At 43.0% G+C, this 19,629-nt stretch overlaps 1 protein-coding gene across 1 annotated transcript; it reads left to right on the top strand.

Moving 5' to 3' along the window:
* Positions 1–793: 793 nt before the first annotated feature.
* On the top strand, positions 794–19,229 carry RSPH9 (radial spoke head component 9). The gene is made up of 5 exons (XM_021550483.2): positions 794–1,056; positions 1,234–1,396; positions 2,094–2,223; positions 2,781–2,927; positions 18,959–19,229. The coding sequence occupies exons 1-5, from the start codon at positions 830–832 to the stop codon at positions 19,117–19,119; spliced, it is 828 nt and encodes a 275-aa protein (XP_021406158.2). The 5' UTR covers positions 794–829; the 3' UTR covers positions 19,120–19,229.
* The last annotated feature ends 400 nt before the right edge of the window (positions 19,230–19,629 follow it).

The raw sequence follows: 19,629 nt of genomic DNA, 5'->3' as shown, positions 1-19,629 counted from the left end.
GCTGTAATTTATAAATAAGTCATTTATTTATAGAGGTACATGAGCTAGATAAGATCACAGAATCATGGAATGTTAAGGGATTGGAACAGACCTTAAAGATCATGTAGCCCCAACACCCTCTGCTATGGGCAGGGACGCCTCCCACTAGACCAGGGTTGCTCAAGGCCTTGCCCAACCTGGCTTTGAACACTGTCAGGAGTGGGGAATCCACAGCCTCCCTGGGCAACCTGTTCCAGTGTCTCACTACGCTCACAGTAAAGAATTTCTTCCTAATATCTAACCTAAATTTCCTCTCTTTCAGTTTGTACCTGACACTCCTTATCCTATCACTATGGCTCCAGATGAAGAGTCCCTCTCTGGCTTCCCTGTTAGTAGAAGGTTAGTGGAAGGTTGCTATGAAATCTCCACAAAACCTTCTCCTGAAAGCTGAAGAGTCCTAACTTCCTCAGCCTGCTTTCATCGGGGAGGTGCTTCAGCCCTCATCAATTTTATGTCCCTCCTCAGGATCTGCAAGAGTGACATTGTAAGCAGTGAGCTTCAGAAGAGCTTTTTTCCCTGTTGCCCATGTAACAAATAAAGCAAACGGAGCCCTTTGTGGTATCCCGATGAAGACGCGATGCAATTGCATGCCCGCCTGCGTTTGGACGTAGGCCTCTCACACCTGAGAAGCGCAGCGCGGGCAGACACCCAGAACAGCACCCCTACCGCGCTGGGGCTCGCCAGCGTCTCCGCGCCCGGACGAGGCGGGCCGAGCGCGCCCCTCGGCCCGCTGCGGCGGAAGCGGGGTGAGCGGCCGGGCCGCGGTCTCCCGGCAACGCCCGGCAGCGCGATGGAGGCGCAGTCGCTGCCCGCGGCCCTGGCGCTCGTGGCCGGCGGCGGCGCGGGGCTCAGCCCGGAGCGGCGGGCGGCGCTGGGCGCCTCGCTGCCGCTGGTGCAGCGCGACTACCGCTTCGAGCGGGTCTGGTTCTGGGGCTGCATCCAGGGCTTGCGCGGCGCCTACTACATCGCCGAGGGGCTGGGCCCCGACCGCGCCGCGCCCCGCAGTCGCCTGTACAGGTGCGGGGGCCGCCCCGGGGCAGGGACCGGCCGGGCCGCGCTGGGGCCCTGCGAGTCGCGGGGCGCTGGCCGCACCTGGGGAGGGAGTCTGAGGGAACGCCCTCAGGGGCCTGGCGAAGTTGCTTCGAGCCCCGTTCTTTACCGGGCTCGGCCCTGAGTCGTGCTTGTCGTTGGCAGCTTTAACTGCTTGGACTGGAGCCTCCTGACGCCAGCCACCGAGGAGATGCTTGCGCTGGCTGAGCAGCTGAAGGGCCACTTTCAGGGGGATCCTTCTTTTGAGTACAGCTTGGCTGAGATAAACGCAGAAGCTGCTGCGAGACTGGTTCAAAGTGGTAAGGAGGTAAATCCAGCAAAACGTTTTCGAACTCAGTTCGCTACATTTGTTCCACTCACACTGCACAGGTGGTGGCTTCTCCTCAATTGTAATGAACAGCATGAGCATGTGGTCAGGCAAAGGACACACAATTTCCTCTTGGTTAGAGCATAAGGCTTATAACACCAAGGTTGCAGTTTTAATCGCTGTATGGGCTGTTAACTTAAGAGTTGAATTTGATGATACTCATGGGTCCTTTCCAATTGAGAATATTCTGTAACTCTGTAATCCCTTGCTGTCATTATGTAGCAACAGCTTTTTGATTGATCTCTTACTTCAGTTTTTTCAGGAGTTCAATAGACCTCAGAAATAGTAAATATCCCTTATGCTTTATTATGCATAACTGGTATAGATCCTTCACGGTTTCTGAAGCTTTAATAGTAACTGCAGGCAACATTCTTTATAAATGAATAAGTAAGTCATAAGTAGGTGAATAGAGGGGGGAGGAAAGAACAGATGAAGGGATGGATAGTTAGATCTCTGGTGAGTCTAAACTGTCTGCTCCTAACCATGTTTTATGTCCTATCTTATGAAATGTCTTTTGAGATCCTCTTAGTGCCATTGGACTCCAAGACAGTAAGTCCATTGTGTCACCTCAAGTTTATTTTCAGAAATGAAAACAAGGAAAGCCCTGCCTTTAAAATTTCCCTATTTTTCTTTAAAGCCTGTGATCAAGGAGGAGGACCGCCTCGTAGCTACAATAGAACAGATAGACAGAGCAGTTGGTATCGTCCCCCGGGGGGCATTTGTGAAGACTCCTCTTGGGTCTGTGCATGAAAACAGATACTTTGAAGGTAAATTCTGATTGTCTTTATCAGGATCAACAGTACTTTGATCATAAAGGCTGTAAATTAAGATGACTTTCTCTAATTGATGTTTTGATTTCAGTTGGGTTTGTTTTTCCCCTTGGATAAGATGAACAGGGAGGAGAGAATCCAGTGCCACTAATGTTCAGGTGTATGATTCAACTCTGGAAGGTGGGGAAAGAGTCAGTAATAGTTCTGAGTCATTAAACTGAGTATTTTGTCTGTATAAACTGTAGTTTATGGTAGTGTTTAGTTATTGCAGAAGTAGTGAATTGTCCATTTATATATAGGATATGACCAAATGGGCACAGACAGTTGTCCTCATGTCAGTACCCACTGATTATCTGGGGCTGCTGTCAGTATGGTCTGCAACGCCCAGCATCAGGGAGTGCTGACACCTGTTTCTGACAAGCCTTCTGTGAGTCTGTTGGAGAAAGATTGTGATTTTGTTCTGGGCTGTGGGCATTAGAGGCACTTGACAGTATAATGAATGTTACCCTAGTTCTTCCACGTATGTATTAATGTTCACCAATGGCTGTTCGCAGGTCTGTCTTTGGTGGAGGCAAAAAAGTTAAGATCTTATTTCCATTTCACTGAGCCTGCTAACCTGAAGAATAAAACCCTGCTGGAAAAGGCTGACCTGGACCCATCCACTGACTTTCTAGACTCTCTGGAGCATGATATCCCACGAGGTAAAGGTAGCAAAATCAAGAGATGCAATGAGAGGGAAGGCAATAGGGAAGTTTGAGTAGCCTTGGAAACACTAAGAGGACTGGTGTGGGTTACTGTAGAGGTGGTGTGAGAAGCTTCTGTGAATCTGTAAAGGAACTTTATCCTTTACTAAATATTGTAGTTACTTCCTGTTTTAAGCAATTCTAAATCTTTAAAATGGAAATATGTAAGTGCACCAGGTTTGTCATATGCTCTCAACAGGTCTGGCCACACTCTGCCTCAGTGCCATATTCCCTCCTGACTTCTGTAAAGCTTGTGACAACTGGTGACCCTATGGGGAGAGATAACTCCACCAGTGATAGAGAGAATTTATGTGGTTTGAAGTATTTCACACCTCTTGTTCCACCCAGTATTTCTCTTCTTTATCTAAATGGGCTCTCATTAACACCAAGCTGATATCGCTAAGAGGCTGAATTCAAATGTTCCTTGGATAAACTGCCTTGGAATAGTCTGTACTGTGACAGGATTATACATCGTGAAATGAGAAAAAAATACAGGCATACTGGATTGTATCTTCAATTTACATCTCTAGGGTTCTGGTGGACAGCTGCAAAGATATTTAAAGTCTCTTCCGGGGATCCCTCTGGCAAAACATTTCTCTAAAGAGATGGGAGCAGCTTGTTACTCATTTCTATCTGGTTTTGCTGATTTGCTGCAATTTTTTGGATTGGACCAAGTGTTATCATGTCCTCTGTCTAGGGAGATTCTAGGGAAACAATTCAAACTTAGATTTTTTTATTTTATTCCTGTCCAGGAGTAGTAGGATAGGATACTAGGTGACCTATGTCAGATGGAATTGAGTGGATGGAGAGTGAATTGCCAGTGTTGTAAATGGCTTTTCAAGATTCTCTCTCCCTCACTTCCTCTCTCTGCTTACCCCCTCTTCCCAGTCACCCCTTTGGCAAAAAAATAACTGGGAATGTGAGCTTCTGCCTGAATTCTGAACATTTTTGACAGAGCATAAACTGCTAAAATCTAAACCACTCTTCAGCTTACTGGGAGTGTCCTTTTGCAGTCATTTTCCAGAGGTGTAGTCTGGACAGACTGCACATTTTTACATACACTGGGGCTCATTGAGGTGGCTCTTTTGACTCAAAGCAGAATTGCAAGAGAGATTAGATCCCAGATATCTCCTAAGAAAATTTTAGCTGCAGTTTTTTATGGTAGTTTGGGTTTTGCTACTGTTGCCTTCCCGCTGTTCCCCCCTCTTTTATCCTCCCTCCCTCATTGTAGGGAGACAGACCATGTGTTAGACATGAAGATGATGGCTTTGTTAAAGTCTTCAGGTAAAATTCGACTTGTAGCTGCATTTTACCTGGTATCAGATAGAAAGTCGGGCTCAGCTGTGCCATTGTTGTGATTGTATTCCTGTGGCATATCGATGTCTGTGTAAGCATGAACCTTTACCCCCTTCCCAGATGGATGTTGCTGTTAGTGTAGATTTCAGTACCCTTAAAACAGTTGCCTCTGAAAGACTACCTGAGCTAAAATGCAGCTGAGTGCTTCTTAAGGCGAGAGAAGATTCTTCATGGTCTTGTGCAGTTCTGCCTGCTCTGTCCTGAATTCGGGGATGAGGTGAAGGAGGTGAGGGAAGTAAGACAGGAATTGGTTACAGGATCAGCAAGGCATGTAGCCTCTCTAATTGCATTCTATCACATGCAGATAGGCGCTATGACATTAAAGGAAGATCAACCCAGCCTCCTTTAACAAGCCTTCAGTTTGTCTAAAAGTACTGGTTGCTTGTGAAAATGTGGGGAAGAAAACAGGACACAGGCTTTCTGCTGATTTTATCAGCATGGCTTTGCCAGAGTCACTCCTGGTTGTGAGATACTCAAACTCTGGTTCTCAGATTACTTTCCTTGAGCTCTGACAATGCATGTTGGTCCTGATAGGGCAGAAGAAGTTGACCGAGCTTTTTCTTTTTACTGACATGTTCATAGCTCTGGCAAATGCCCTCATTTTGACCCAAAGTTTTTCTTGCCTTTTGTGGTTAGATCCTGTCTTGAACAGTTATTGTCAGGGCAGAAGTAGAATTCTCAAAATTATTGCATCTAGAATTGTGACTGAAGCTAGAATAGTCTCTTTTCTCAATAAATACATAAGAAGTGACCTAGGGGTAAGTGATAGTGGAGTGAAGCTCCCAGCTTACATTGGCTAAATTCTCCTATCATCTTAAACGACCTAAAGAACAGAACTGAGAGATTAAGGGCTGGTTTTAACCTGTCTAAAAGTAACAACTCTGTTAGAATAGTTTTCTCTATTCATTGGATACTTAGCATCTGTGATGGCTGTCAAGGGGGTAACTGTCATAAGATATATGGTGTGTCATTATAGGAGAGCAGAGGTGTCTTACAGAATGGAAAGTTGGTGGCAGAGAGAACATTTTATATGACAGCTGAGAGGTGGGAAGAAAGGAAGTTAAAATGGGGTTGAATAAAGGCAACAATGGTAAAAGCAGAGTTTAGTGCAAAATTGGAAATCCTGGAGTTTTGTAGCAAAACTGTCTGCCATTCTTATCTTTACCAGTGATATCTGTGGTGTTTGCAGGTTCCAGATTCTGTCTGTGTGTCTATCAGGTTATCCGTGCAATTTAAAAGTTCAGAATATGTTGCTGTTCCTTCTTTAATCATTCTGGTGTCTCAGCTCCCACAGACAAGTGACTGACTTAGCTTTTTTTTTTTTTTTTTAAATGCATTTTTAAAAATTATTGTAGAGAAAAGTGAGAAATGAGTACCTTGTCTCGACAGCATGAATATGGAGGGGTTGTGATACAGATCTTCTGACACCACAATATCAGACATGTAATGCTTCATCCAGATCCAAATGGCCAGCTGGCCAGAACATTGCACGCTGGGATCTGTAGGTTTTGCTGGCCATATGTCTGCATTAAAGATAAGCTTGTTTGCTTTAGTCTAAGCAGACAATCTGCTCAACTTTATGCAGAATTAGATGTGGCCTTTCAGCTGCTGGCACATTGCCAGTGTTGTCCTTTCTGCTGCAGGGAGTTTGGAACCCTGGACATAGTATTTCAGGAGCTAGGGCTGTGGTAGTTATGCATCTGCTTGTAGATAACGGAATAGCAAAGCAAATATCAATAATTCCTAGCATGCCTACAGCATTTTCACTTGATGACTTAATGTTGTGAAGATATGAAATAATAGACACATTTCAGGCACTGGTAATAATGGGGGAAGTGAAAATAGAGGTGGAAGGTTGATTTCACTGTGACCCTGGTATCAGATCAGACTATGCCCCATTCTGCCAGGAAAAAGAAAGGACATGAGTGAAAGCCTAAGGTAGGAGTGTAGACTGGAAGTTTGGAAGGAAGCGAGACAAGGGATGGAGAATTCATTTCTTTGGCACTTTCAAACTGCAATTCAGAAAAACAATAACTTGACTCTGACAGTTTGTTGCAGATTACTGAATCAGATCACTTTGATATGGAGATAAGGCATACCAACAGAGCACTGCTAAAAACTGATGTAGAGGGGGAGGTATGTCCAGAAAGGAAAAGATATGACTGGAAGTAGTATTTATATGAGAAGACTTTCTTCAAAAGCCATGACCCCCAGTCAGTAAATAGCTGCCTTTGGTTGAAAACCTACCACAGTTCACTTGTAGATTAAGAGTAGAAATTAGAATTTTAAAAAGGACATATAAAAGGAAATGCAGAAGATTTGGTATGATTAATGATTGATATAAATTGGAATTTATAATGAGTAGAGAATGACAAGAAGAAAAGAAAGCATGATAAAGGTACTGGAAACTGTCACTAAATGGTGATGGTAAATTGCTGATAAGCATGTGGAAGGGCAGAAGAGCTCAATTTTTTTTCTGGTTTCTTTTTGGAAAGAATATGGACTTGCATCAAGCAAAGACAATAAAATACTGTTTCAGACAGTTTTTAGACTGTTCGCTAAGAGAGGGTAGAGTTAAACAACATTTACCATGAATCAAAAACATTAAAATGGCAGAGTCAGATAAATTATTTCTGAAATTATTATCTCAGGAGACTTGTGGCATAATAATCTTTAATAAATCCTGGCATTGCAAAATTATTCCCCTAAATTTAATCTTTCTTAGCAGTTGTAATTCAGAATTCAGTGAATGGGTGTATTTCTGGGAGAGGTCAGAAAAGGACCAGTGCCAATATTGATATTCTTCAACTTATTTATAAATGATCTAAAAATAAAGAGGTTGGTGGAGAGATAAATAATGGTAAGGGCAGGATGGATACAGACATCAAGAAAACTGGGCTTACTTAAATACAGTACATTTTGGTGTACATACCTGCAAAGTCACGTGAGGAAATAATGACTGTAAGTCAGACTTTGGGAATTGTATTCTAGAAACTGTGGCTCTGAAAGGAAATCCAGGCACAACTCACTGAACATCAGCTCCCAGGCTGATTCTGGGACTTAAAAGGGTAACTTGATCTGCAGATCCATAAACGAGGGTGTAGCAACTAGGAACATGGGGGTGACTTTACTTTTGCATATACTGTTAGTGGAATCATAACTTGATTACTGCACATTGAAAAACTGGAGAGTTGCAGAAAAGAGTCACAAACTGATTCAAGGGCTGGTGAGAGACATAAACAGTTCAATCTGTTTATCTGTTTATCACAGGAAAAGCCTGTGAGAATGGCTGTATTACACTGTGTAAATACTCAGTGGAGTTTAAGTATTAGGTACTGAAGATCTATTTATTATAGCAGAGAAAAGCATAACAGGAATCAGCAGCTAAAAATTATAGCCAGAACTAAAATTAACAATGAGATACAATTTCAAAGAGTGAAAAGATTACCAGTTAGCAAGGGTAATGGATGAGCCTATGTCTCTTGGCATCATAACATCATGCTGGATATCTTCCTGGGAATTGTGTTTCAGTCAAATGCAAAGACAAGTTGATAGTTCCAGATACACATAAGTGACTTCAGTTTAATGGGCAGTGGTATGCTGGAGTCCAGATTCCTGGTATGCCTGGCCATAAACTTGATGGCAGCCATGGAGGGTGATGTTCAGCTTGGACTTCTTCATTGTCAGTGACAGTAACAAAAAGGTGACAATGAGTTCCAACAGTAAGTCAGCTCATTTCAGCTGGCATTGCTTTCTGAACTATGATAAGTGAAGACTCAAAAGAAGGCTGAGAACATTTGTGACTTACTGCTATTGTGGACCTTTATTGCTGGGAGAGATTTTATAGCATCAGTCCAAATGGGTATATAGTGGCAGGGTGAATCAGTGAGTCTTGTCTACTTTCCATTTCAAGATAAAAGTAAGGGTAGAAGAAATGCCTAGACAGAAGATCATTCCAGCTCCTTTACCATTTGACTATGGAGAAAGTGACAGTCATTTGGATTGTAGCTTTTTCTTCACCCAAAAGTGCAGTGGTTTTGGAGCACTCCTTATACATTACAGACAAAGGGATTTGTGGCCATTTCCTTGGCTGAAAACTTTGAGCACAAGCTTTTCTGTAAGCTTGCTGAACAGTAGCCTCGGTTAGAACACTAACCTGTCATCTGAGGTTCATTAGTACAGTCTTTATCAGTTAGTGAAAGCTGGTGCCTAATGGGTTCTTGAAGATGGAGGGGCTGCATTTCTAAGTGGATGATAGTTTCCGTGGCTGCTCTCAAGGGCCATTTTGGGAGCCCCATCATGGCTGTCCCAAAAGTCAGGGTACAGGAAGGAATAAGGCCAGGAGGCACGACCTTGCTTTATCTCCATACATTAACACAGCTAATTAACTTGCTTTCGATCCCCCTCCCTCCTCCCTTCAAGGCGATTAATCCCCTATCAGCCTCTGTCTCCAGCCATTTGACAAGTGTGTGTCTGCAGAGGTATTTACAGCCCCCAGCCAGCCACCAGAGCCAAGGGCCCTTTATCAGGGCTCTAAGACAAATGGCTGCCTATCTCCCTAGTGGCCTTGCAAAATCCAGGGAAGTGCTGTGCTGGCCACCTAGTTTCACCCAGCCTCCCTTCTCCACTAACATTTCACAGATGTGACCTGAGCCCTCCCCTTTCATTGCTTAACAATAAGCAGCACCTCCCTAGCTCTGTGAAAGCCGAGAGCAAGAGCACTTTACTCCTTAGCCTGCCAAGAGCCACACAGGGACATGGCTTTTCAAGCTGTCTCACTGAAATCCAAACTAAAAGACCCATAATAAATGAGAAGGCAGTACTTGATGTTTGCAAGGATAAAAAGTAACGAAAATGTAGACTGAAATGCCTATCATGGCTCACAGCTATCCTCATTCCTTGTTAGGAGATGTGATCCTTAGACTTGGTGAATCTGTGAAACTGAGCTACAGAATACCATGGAGTTACCTGACATTAATATAAGTAGTTTTGATAAACAAGCTTTAAAATACAGCGTTGGAAAACGAGAAAGCCAGATGAGTGTGCATCAGAACAGTAGGATTTCTGATCTGAAAACCGAACTCAGTAGCTGGCTCAGTGGATTGTTAGTAAAAGCACTGGTACCTGAATTTCTCTGTTCAAACTGAAGTTGGCCATCCCTAGGAATAATTCCAGGATTACTCTAGCTGTTGCCTTCCAGCAGGGTGCACTATGGTGCCAGCATTGTCAGTGCTGAGCACAGAAAAGGAAACCGTGAAAAAGTAAAATGAGAAAAAAATCACCAGGAGAAGCATCAAATCAAGGAAAAGGTATGTCCTGAGCTTCCAGACTGTGTGTGGCATACTAGCCTCCTGAACTGTAGGTATAGAGAATATATTCTCTCCCTTTCAAGCTTAGCCAATTTCTGGAATGGTCACTGAGCTTTTCAAAGGCTTTCTCAGCATCCGTAGAGATCACATGCATGCAGATGGATGTAGACAATATATAAGCATGTCCCCTACATACTTTAAAAGTAGGGTCACTCTTAATTTTTACCAGTGATGTGTAGAGGCTGTTAGGGTCATTCCTGCAGTGACCCAAGAAAGTTGCCTAGGAGCAAGATAAGATGCTGTTCCTTCTACAAGCCGGGGTGCTGCCAGCTCAGGAGTTCAAGATCAGACTGGAACCTCTCTTGTGGCAGCACGGCAGGAGAACTCCTGGGCCAGCTAGTATTAGAGCTTCTGACTGGCTTATCATGGTCTGCTTGGATTACTGGAAAGGAGCCTGTTTTCCTTGGGCTTTTTGTCTGTGGGTAATAAAGCAGCATATTCACAGCTTTTGGGTCCTGGGTCTGTATCACCTCAGGGTTTTTTTTAGTCAGACCTCGGATGAGTTTATACTGGAATAGGGCTGCCCATCAACTGAGAGCTGTGGTAGAGTCCTTCACCCTCCAGACTGCTGTAGGGAAAGAATGAGGACAGAAACAATCTTCATAGCAACTTACCAGGGTTGAAAAGGGTTTTATTTGAAGGTTTTTTTCCTCCTCAGTGAAAGAAATCATGACCCACTCTGTCTCCATTTAAGCTTCTGGTTCCTTGGACATAAAAAGGAGATGAACTTCCTGCTAAAATGATGGGAAATGCTGGTAAAGCCTTATAGAACCGGAAGCTTCAAGTTTATCACCACATCAGTCTGCCTTGGCCTAACATTTTCTCTAGGGAATGATGAAAAATTACTTGTGGGGGAAATCCTAGGACAGTTTGTGTTTTACTGAAGTCAGAACGAGGTCAGCTTTTGCTAGGAGTGATCTGTTTCTGAAGGGGCTCCAAGGAGTGGCAGCTCCTGCCTATGCAGTCATTGGCACTGGTGCCAGCCCTGTGTATAGCTTTGCTTTGCTGTTGGCTGCCCATTTGGCCACAGGGCTTTTGAAAGGAAGAAGCCAGTTATCATCATCTTGTTTCACTGTACACAAATATCATATGGATTGAAAATACACATGCTGAAGGGATGTGTGGCAGTGTGTAAAGGGAAAAGGACAAGGGATATTTCATCTTCGGGTATATTTGTACAGCAGTTATGCTGAGCAGAAATAGTAGGCTATCACAGTCATTAAAAGATGCTTAGCTTTTAGTGTTCAGAATTAGCACTGCACTGTGCTATGTGGAAATGCTCAGTGTGACATTATTTTCAGAAACTGGTAAACTCTTTGGGTAATTTGGTCCAGAATTCATATCTAGTTTAGTACAAAAACATCAACAGTTTATAATCTGTGCCATCTGTTCCTCATCCCAAGCTCTTTGAACTAGCCTTGCTAATTTGATGATGAGGTAAGAACTATAACTGGGGTACTGACAGGGCTTGTGGACTTGCCCCTCCTGCAGGAGAGCGAACTGGATATGCTCTAAGTATTTGGTGGGTTTTGAATCCCAGCATCGACTCCTTCATGTTTTCTCAGAATTCAGAGATCAGTGTGAGGTTATTTGCCCCTAATTCAGCCCCTGTTAATCATTATCACCTCCTCAAAGTGGCCAGTGCTTTGTTACCAGGAGAGGAAAAATCTTACAAGGTGGCCATAATCTCCTCTGAGAGTCAGACAGATATTCTCCAGTGGGTAAGAAAGTGACAGTGACCAAAAGCTCTAGGGGAAGCAGGCTAGAACAAACCTGCCCATTGCATCCTTTCATCAAACTGTTAATCTTTCTTTCAAAGACATCACATTTGTTTGGTGACAAAAGCCCCAAAGAAGCTGAATTGAGCTTGAAATCCTGTAGCAAGATTTAGAGGAAGCGTCTTTCATTCAGAGCAGGGAGGGGCAAGAGACTCCTTTTTCTTCCCACCAACCAATGGGCTTAGAGAAATCCACGAAGGTGACAGATTAATGCAGGGGCTCCCCAGGTAGATGCTACGTGACTCCTGGCACGCTCCAAAAACGTTTCTGCAGCAACCAGCTGAACAAGAAATATGGAGTGTGATGAGACCCAGCATAAACTTGTGCTTTGGAAGGAGGTGATTTGCCACTCTGAGAGATTTCTAAATTTACTACAGAAAACCCAAGATTCGGTGATCTGTACTGTAGTCTTCAGAATACAAATAGCATGGATTTTAATCAGTTTTTCCTACTCCTTATATGTTTTGATTGCATATGGTTTTGCTGTTTCCTCTAGTGTACGGCCCTATTCCAAGTCCTTACTCTAATGCTTTCTGTGCAGTCTGCATCTTTCTCTTAATTAGAATCTTTTTGTTTTGTTTTATCAGGTGGATTTAGGACTAAAGGGCAAACTAACAGGAGGTTCTAATTTGATATGTATTACTTCAGTGCTAGTTTTTTCAGTCCTTCCCATCCTCTGGTGCTCATTTATTTCTGTGTATTGTCCCTTCTTTTGTGTTGGCATTGCTGGCTGTGCAGATTCCAGCTGGAAAAATAATGTTCTTTCTCTCTAGTATATATTTTCAGTCAGATTATTTCCCCTACCTGACTCACTAAGCAATAAATAACCACTTTTGTGTCTCTATGATGGAAAAATGATGAGGGTTGGAATAAGGGTTTGAGGGCAGAGGCTGCTGATTAAGCAGCACTGTTGTCAGATGTCTAAATATGGCCTGAATTTAATTTTTACTTGGAGTTACCTGAATACTGTGTATCTGGGACAGCACTGCAATCCCTGGGTCTTCCTTGTCAGCAGGAAACAGGTTCTTCATGTGTAAATAGAAGGCCTGGGCCTGTTGAAATAATTTCTACTGCAGGAACAGCCACAGGGGAAGAGGATAATGGAGAAAAAAAGCCTCTAAAGTATGACCATTTTACTTTGGGTTTTGGGCATGGTGGTATTTGTGAGTCAAGGACAAGGCAGACATTAGGACCATGCAAGAGCCACTTGGCAGCATCTGACTGTAAGCTGTGCTTTGTTGGCTCTGGAGGCTTTTAAAAATAGTACTGAACCTGCAACCAGTCTGTGTTTTTATTTAATAATTATTAAATAGTTATATGGGGAATTGGAAATATTGACAGCAGTGTTAACATATGGGGTGCAGGTGGTGTGTCAAGCAAATGGAAGAGATTTAGTTTGCAGCCAGTAAGTGGCACGAAGGAGTTTGGCCCCCAAATAGGACTGTTTGGATGTGTTCTTATGGCTGGTAGGCTGTGTGTGAAATGCCTGTGTGGCACAATTTATTGACAACCAAAGCACGGTGACCTTTCCTCACAGCTGCTCTGGTTTGCAATTTGTCTTTGTTCCCTACAGACAACAAATTAGAAGTAGGAAGCTCTTCCTCGTGTAGGATTTTCTGTTGGAGGGAAATGGCAGCGAAATCCCACGGGTGTCGTGAGGCTTTGTCAGCTCTAAGTGCTTGGGGTCACACAGCCAAGCAGTGGCTGCTTTTGCAGAGGAAAATGGTTATGTTGCCCCTCTCTGGGTGTTAATATTTGTCCCATGACTCCATACTTGACTCTCACTCAGGACTAACTGCAGCAATAGATGTTGTAACCTGCTCTTGCAGCAGCATAATGTGTTAATGGTAAGTGCAACCATGGTTTGGCTGCTTTTCCCTTGAGACATTTCCTCCTTTGAAAAAGAATTGATAATGTCACTTTTATGACCCTCTGTGAGCTTTTGTGATGTGGAGCCTCTCTATCAGGCTGTCTAGCTCTTAAAGCTGTTTTTTCTCAAGCTTGCACTGAAATGAGGCATTGCTGAATCACCTCCAAAGCAGCAGTGTTATAAGAGGTCATACTGCAAGTGGACCAGTTACAGCAGAAAAGTTCTTCTGCAAACAGCCCTCTTGGAAGGATCTTGTTTTAAAGCTCATGTCTCACGCACCCTATTGCTTCTGTGGATTACAAGATTCATCCCAGAGCTGAGGCAGACATGGGGGATGAGACAGGGATTTCTATTGGCGACTGGAAAGGAAGAAGAAGCTGAGAAGGAGGTTGACTTTTGAAATTCAGCCCTGGTGTTCTGGCAGCTGCTGAAGGGCCATAAAAAAGGCAGTGGTTTAACATGGGGTGAACATCAGGATCTTCAAAGCACTTTCTTGTTTAGGAAAGATGTAAGGAACTCCTCAGAATTCCTGCCTGTGTTTGGAGGGGTGGAGGCTGCAGCCTGATCCAAAGAGGGAATAGGAAGCTCCAGATCTTCATCCAGCATATACTTTTCCCATGCTCTTTCCTCCCACACAGCAGCTCCCTCCCTTCCCTTCTGGAGCAGCAACAGGCAAAAGTTTCAGCACAGAAAGCTTGCTTGGCTTTCTTAAGTTTGCTGGGTGCAGCTTAAATATTAACTTGCTCTTTTAAGATATGTGTTTTGAACTTTGGGAACCTCACCAGAACAGTGTTACTGGTAGGAATTTCTTGTGTGAGAGCAATGACCAGTTCCCTGCACTCAGTGAGCTTTACATGATGTGTGAAGTTAACTTCACTGCCTGATTTAGAGACAGCACACATGGAGATGCAAGTTAAAATCAGTATTTAAGTCTAGGAAATCCAACCTTAACTTGCTGACTCCTAGTTTTAGTTTTAGTTCCAATGCAAATAATAATATTTTAAAATCTTTTTTTCTTGACAACTTTTATCTAGGAATCTTGGTGTACCTTACAAACTGAGGCTTTGAGCTTCCCAGTCTCTCAGTAAGACATATTGTCTGACACAGGGAGTGCCATGGAATATTCTCAGCCAGTGATGGAAAGGATTTGGACCCAAATTCTACATTTTTATAGTAATACAGACCTAAAGCTATCTATGTGATGGTTTTACCCCAAAAGCATCTGTAATAGCATAGAAGTTTAAAAAAACTAAAGAGAGAAAAAAAAGGATGAAAGTAGCATTTAATTTTCATAGTTCTCATTCCATTTTATAATGCATTATTAAATGCATTTCTAAGACTTTATATTAAAGAAAAATAAGGTGGCTTATTATTTTAAGCTATTATTGCATACTGTTCATTAGTTACTGTTTAAAGTACTTCTCGAGTGATTTACGACATCAATATTTCAAACTCCTACAAGAAAGTTGGGCCCTCCCAAAAAAAAGCATATTGTTTGAGTATAGTGAGGTTTGAGCTGTGATAGAAGACTAATGTCCTGTATCTTTCTGAGAGAACAACTATCTCCATTTGCACACAAGTTCAAATTTTGTTTTATGCAGCATTTCCTCAAATACAGCTGATATGGTGAGGTACGGGGGAAAAAAAAATGAAATAACAGATTCTAATTTTTTCACTTTAATAAAGTCCAAAGAACCCAGAGATGTTCCAGAACTTTAATGTAATCTCTTCTTAGAAGATACACCAGCACTGTGTATCAAATGTAGTTTCTGAATGGGTTTTGTGTGTTGGAAAAGTCCAGTCTGGAAAAGTATATTGAAAGAAATCACCTTTGATGATTAGGTTAGAAAAATATCTCTAGTGATCCAGTTAGTAGAAGGTGGAAGGTAGCACTGCTTCTACTCTTTGGCTCAGCAGAATAAAGAGTAGCTCTAGGATAAATCATCATTCTGGCTGAATACAGGATGCCAGTGAAAATGACAGACCGCTTCTTGTAATTTTTTCCTGTTCTCAACCTATGTTGTGCCAGTCCAGATGGGACTGCCCTTATGTAACCTGCTTGTTTTTGTTCAGGCCCTCATTTTACAGGAAGGCTTATGCAGCATCAGCAGAACTTTACTGTTCATATTTGTGTAGAATTACATGCAGAATGAAGGGCCAGAGAAGAGCTAGAAAGTATAACAATAGTAATTCATATTCCCCAAACGTCTCACATTTATGAAATGACAAATTTGAGCCCTTTGAGAATTGGCAGCATGGACAGATGATAGGGAAATGTAGAAACTGCACATTACAGCCTTCAGAGATGTAGCATGAAAGTGAATGGAGCAATCTTCGATTGTATCTGTCCATTTCTGCCAGGTGTGAAGGTGCATGGGAAGTTCCTTTGATCAGCAGAGTTAACTGCTGATGAATACTCTGCTGAGATTGATAAGCCTGTGTGTCATTGGGTAAATGTTCTGAGGAGATCATGGATCCATGTACTCTATTGCCCCAGAGCACAGATATGGGGATTTAATTATGTTGATTTACTCTACCTCCTCTGTGAATTTATCCAATGAAAAGATGTGTAAATCCAGATGCAGTTCCTAAGAGCATTGAAAACCCTGTTTTCCCTCTTACCTTTCCCAGTTGTCATGCTCCAGGCATTTCTTTTTGTTCTGTGTAATTAGTTTGGGTTAGAGGGTTCATCTATGTAGGTAAACATATGTAAACAAGCTATCACATGTACCCACGTTGTTAGATGCTTCCAGTATGTTGAGAGGCATTAACAAATTAGATAATCCCTAAAGGTTTTCACTGCCTAGCAAGGCAAGGCATAGTCCTATTCTTGACAGACTTGTTTCTTAGAGGACTGGTCCTAAATCAAAAACAATGAGAGTTCCTCATCTTTTTGTCAGAGAAACTTTACGAAAAGTTTGCAGCATGTCACCATCCCCTGCCACACAAACCAGTCTGTAAAACTTCAGCAAGTACCATCAGTATTTGGAGGAAAGACTTGTAGGTAATTTATGCAAATTCAAGTTGAAGAACCATGTGCTGGGAGCAGTCATTCAAAAGAGAAATTGAGAGTTACTTGTCACTATTACATTCAGACTTATTTGCCTGCTACTTGTTAATCAACACTCCTATGCAGGGTCATGTTACTGTCACTAGCAAATGTTGAAAACTTTTAGAGACAAAGTTCAAGAAACTGAAAGCTTTTCCTTTGACAGCAAATGGCAGTAGTGCTTCTATCACTGCATGATCTGCCTTCTAGCAAAGTGTTTCTCATCTGGGTTTCCATGCTATTTGAGTGATGAAATTTCTTAAGAACAAGCAGATCCCCTCAGTCAGGGTTCATAATCCCAGTGGCTGAACCATAATAGGCATTTTTACTCCAGGTATGAAAAAGATTCAGGCCAGTTTGTGTCCGTATGAGTGGTATTGGAGAGACTGGATGGGAGACTGGGGTTGCCTTGTATGTGAAACCACTGCTTGTGAGGATATTAGCTCATGTTGTACCTAGGACTTGTGTAAAGAATGTCACAGTGCAAGGAAGGTGAAAAGATGGCACACACCTGTATTGACTGTCCGATATTAAGTAATCTTCTGCTTTACTGCAACCCCAGTTGTTTGTCTTTAGTGGAAATGTGGAGGAGAGTGAGTCAGAAGTAAGTTTTCCAAAGCAGAAATCTCCCAAAAAAGACTGTGAATGTCTGTTTTGTACTGCTGTTCGGCAGCTCGAGTCAGTCTGTCAGAAAGGAGATAGGTATTCTTGCTGTTCACAGAGTTCCACATTTGCACATGACTGAAGAGGGTACTTTGAAAGATAGCATATCAGAGATGACACAAGACTTGCACATTATAGTATAACAAACATGTGAAACTTGCTGCTGAAGGAGGCAAAGGAAACAGTGGTGGCCAAGAAACTTTTGAGAAGTACAGAAATATGAAGAGTTAGATAAGAGGTGAGCAGCACATCTCAACACCTGATTTTACAGGGTTTTGAATTGTATTGTTTCTTTCTGATTCTGCAACCAACATATAAACATATAAACATTTCCTTTCAACTTCCCTCCTTCCTTCAGCTACTGTAGTTTGCCATGAAGTGCACGTGAGACAAGTCTACTGTGAAGGGAGAACACAAGAGCCCCAGGCTGCATGAATGTGGATTGCCCAGCTAGCTGCTGCATCGTGGCTGCCAGGCAGCCTGACAGCCTGTGCTTCCTTGCAGCTGCTGGCTGGCCAAAGCTCCAGGAACTGCAGTCAGCCCTTGGGGCCACATCCCAGGGAGACCTGCTGTAGGAACCTGGGGTGTTAAAGCCCTTCAGTCCTTTGTCAGATGTGACTAAGATTGGCCAAGAGTCATGAGTGAGTGGGAGCGGGAGGACCCGCAGCTGACAGCAATCACCGACGTCCTTCCCCAGGCTAACCGTGACATGAGTAAGCATGAATCATGGCATAAATTGATGAGCCTAAAATTAATGAGCCTAAAATTATCTACAAAGATGAATACTGCCTAAATAGCCCAACACTTTATGTGCTTTCTGCTTATTCTGGAATTGGCAGATTTTGGCTTTGGGTACAGATAGGCTGACTGCTTGACTCTAGGCCAATGGTAGCCTGACAGTTTCAACCACATTTTTAAATTTTGGGCCTGCTCCTGTTTTTTTTTTTAAGATGGAGTTTCAGGAGGACCTTTCTTCCCTACATTGTAGCCCCTAGGTATTACTGATTTGGTGCTCAAGCTGGTATTTTCTTCTCCTGGCAGCTCCGTGCCCTCCAGCATTGAATCCAAGCTGATGCTTCAGCCCCCTCCCTCTGGCACAATTCCCAAGCTGTCATGTCAGATGCAAAATAAATACTCAGAGGCTCCAAGCTCCTTGTATCCAGAAGAAACTGCATTTTCACACTGGCTCTGAACCTCTTCTGTGGAGCCAAAACAAAATTAATGTGGAAACTTATCCCTCTGCCCCTACCACGCATATCCTCTTCAGTGATGGAGCCAAGAAAGACTAAAGAGAATTAACCTTTTCTATATATTCCTCAGATAGGAAATACCCTACTTTTCATTTTCTAATTTTTTTCCAGTTGCTGCATCAGAGAAATCAGTCTTCCCTGAAGGAGGAAAGCACCTTCTTTCTCTTCCCACTACTAATGCTAGAAGTTTATTTTAAGGACCAATTTCATTCCTATGCAGGATTGCTATAGCTCATCTTGGCTCTCTATAGCTATTAGCTACACCAAGTAGGTGGCAGAGCTTGTTGGAGTAACTGCTGCCCACTCAGATACAGCCAAGAATAGCTGCAGCCTCTCCTGGGGATCAGCTATACCAGTCTGGAGCTTGACGCATACGACATTACCACCACAGCCATGGGAATATGCTACTATGTGAACCCAGAGAGACATCTGGAAACAAGGGCAGCCTGCAGTGCTGAACTGACAAAAGGAAAACAGGGCATCGAGGTTTGTTCTCCCAGACTTCTTTCAGGTGTCACAAACCCCAGTGCAGCCTTGTGTACTGTTAACTGGTCAGGGAGAACCCATGGCAGCCTTTCTCTCAGGTTAACTTGCTGCAGGAGCCCTGCCTCTTTCTTCCTTTTCCAGTTATTCACTTGCACATCTCTCACACAGGCTCCTGGAGTATCCAGCTGGAGAAGGGAGGAAATGTGGTTGTGCTGCGGAGCCTGCTGTGGCTGGGACTGACATTCTATCATGTCCCAATGACCAAGCAATTTGGCTACGTCTATTTTGGCACTGGTGAGAAGAATCTCGATCTGCCCTTCATGCTGTGACTCCTCTGTCTGGGAGAAGGACTCAAGAACTAGAGAAGATCTACATTTTATACTTATGAAATTTTGTTTACTCCTTGTTCTAATAAAAATGTGAAACCTCTGCACTTTGAGCAGGATTCTTTTGTGCCTGGATGCCGGCCCTGATTCTTTTCCTAGGACTTCATTGTATGCAATCCTCCCTGAACTCCAGATGGAATTCAGAGAATCACAGAACATTCTGAGTTGGAAAGGACCCACAAGGCTCGTCAAGTCCAGCTCTTAAGTGTGGCCCATATGGGGATTGAACACAACCCTGGCATTATTAGCACCAAGCTCTCCCTGTAATGTGTCACTGCCGATCTTTTAGATAGTAACAAATGGCATTTTCTTCCCTGACAGGCAAGCTCTACGTCAGAAATCAAAGCACCTTGCTTACACAAGAACTAATTTGGAAATGTGAATGAATACCTGCTGTCATTCATGAATGACAAAAGCAGAGGGAGTCAGGGCAGAAAGCTGATGTATACTGTA

The sequence above is a fragment of the Lonchura striata genome, chromosome 3, assembly GCF_046129695.1.
Source record: "Lonchura striata isolate bLonStr1 chromosome 3, bLonStr1.mat, whole genome shotgun sequence".
Lineage (NCBI taxonomy): Eukaryota > Metazoa > Chordata > Aves > Passeriformes > Estrildidae > Lonchura > Lonchura striata.
Note: the sequence above shows the minus strand (reverse complement) of the source record. Positions and strands in the feature narration are given on the sequence as shown.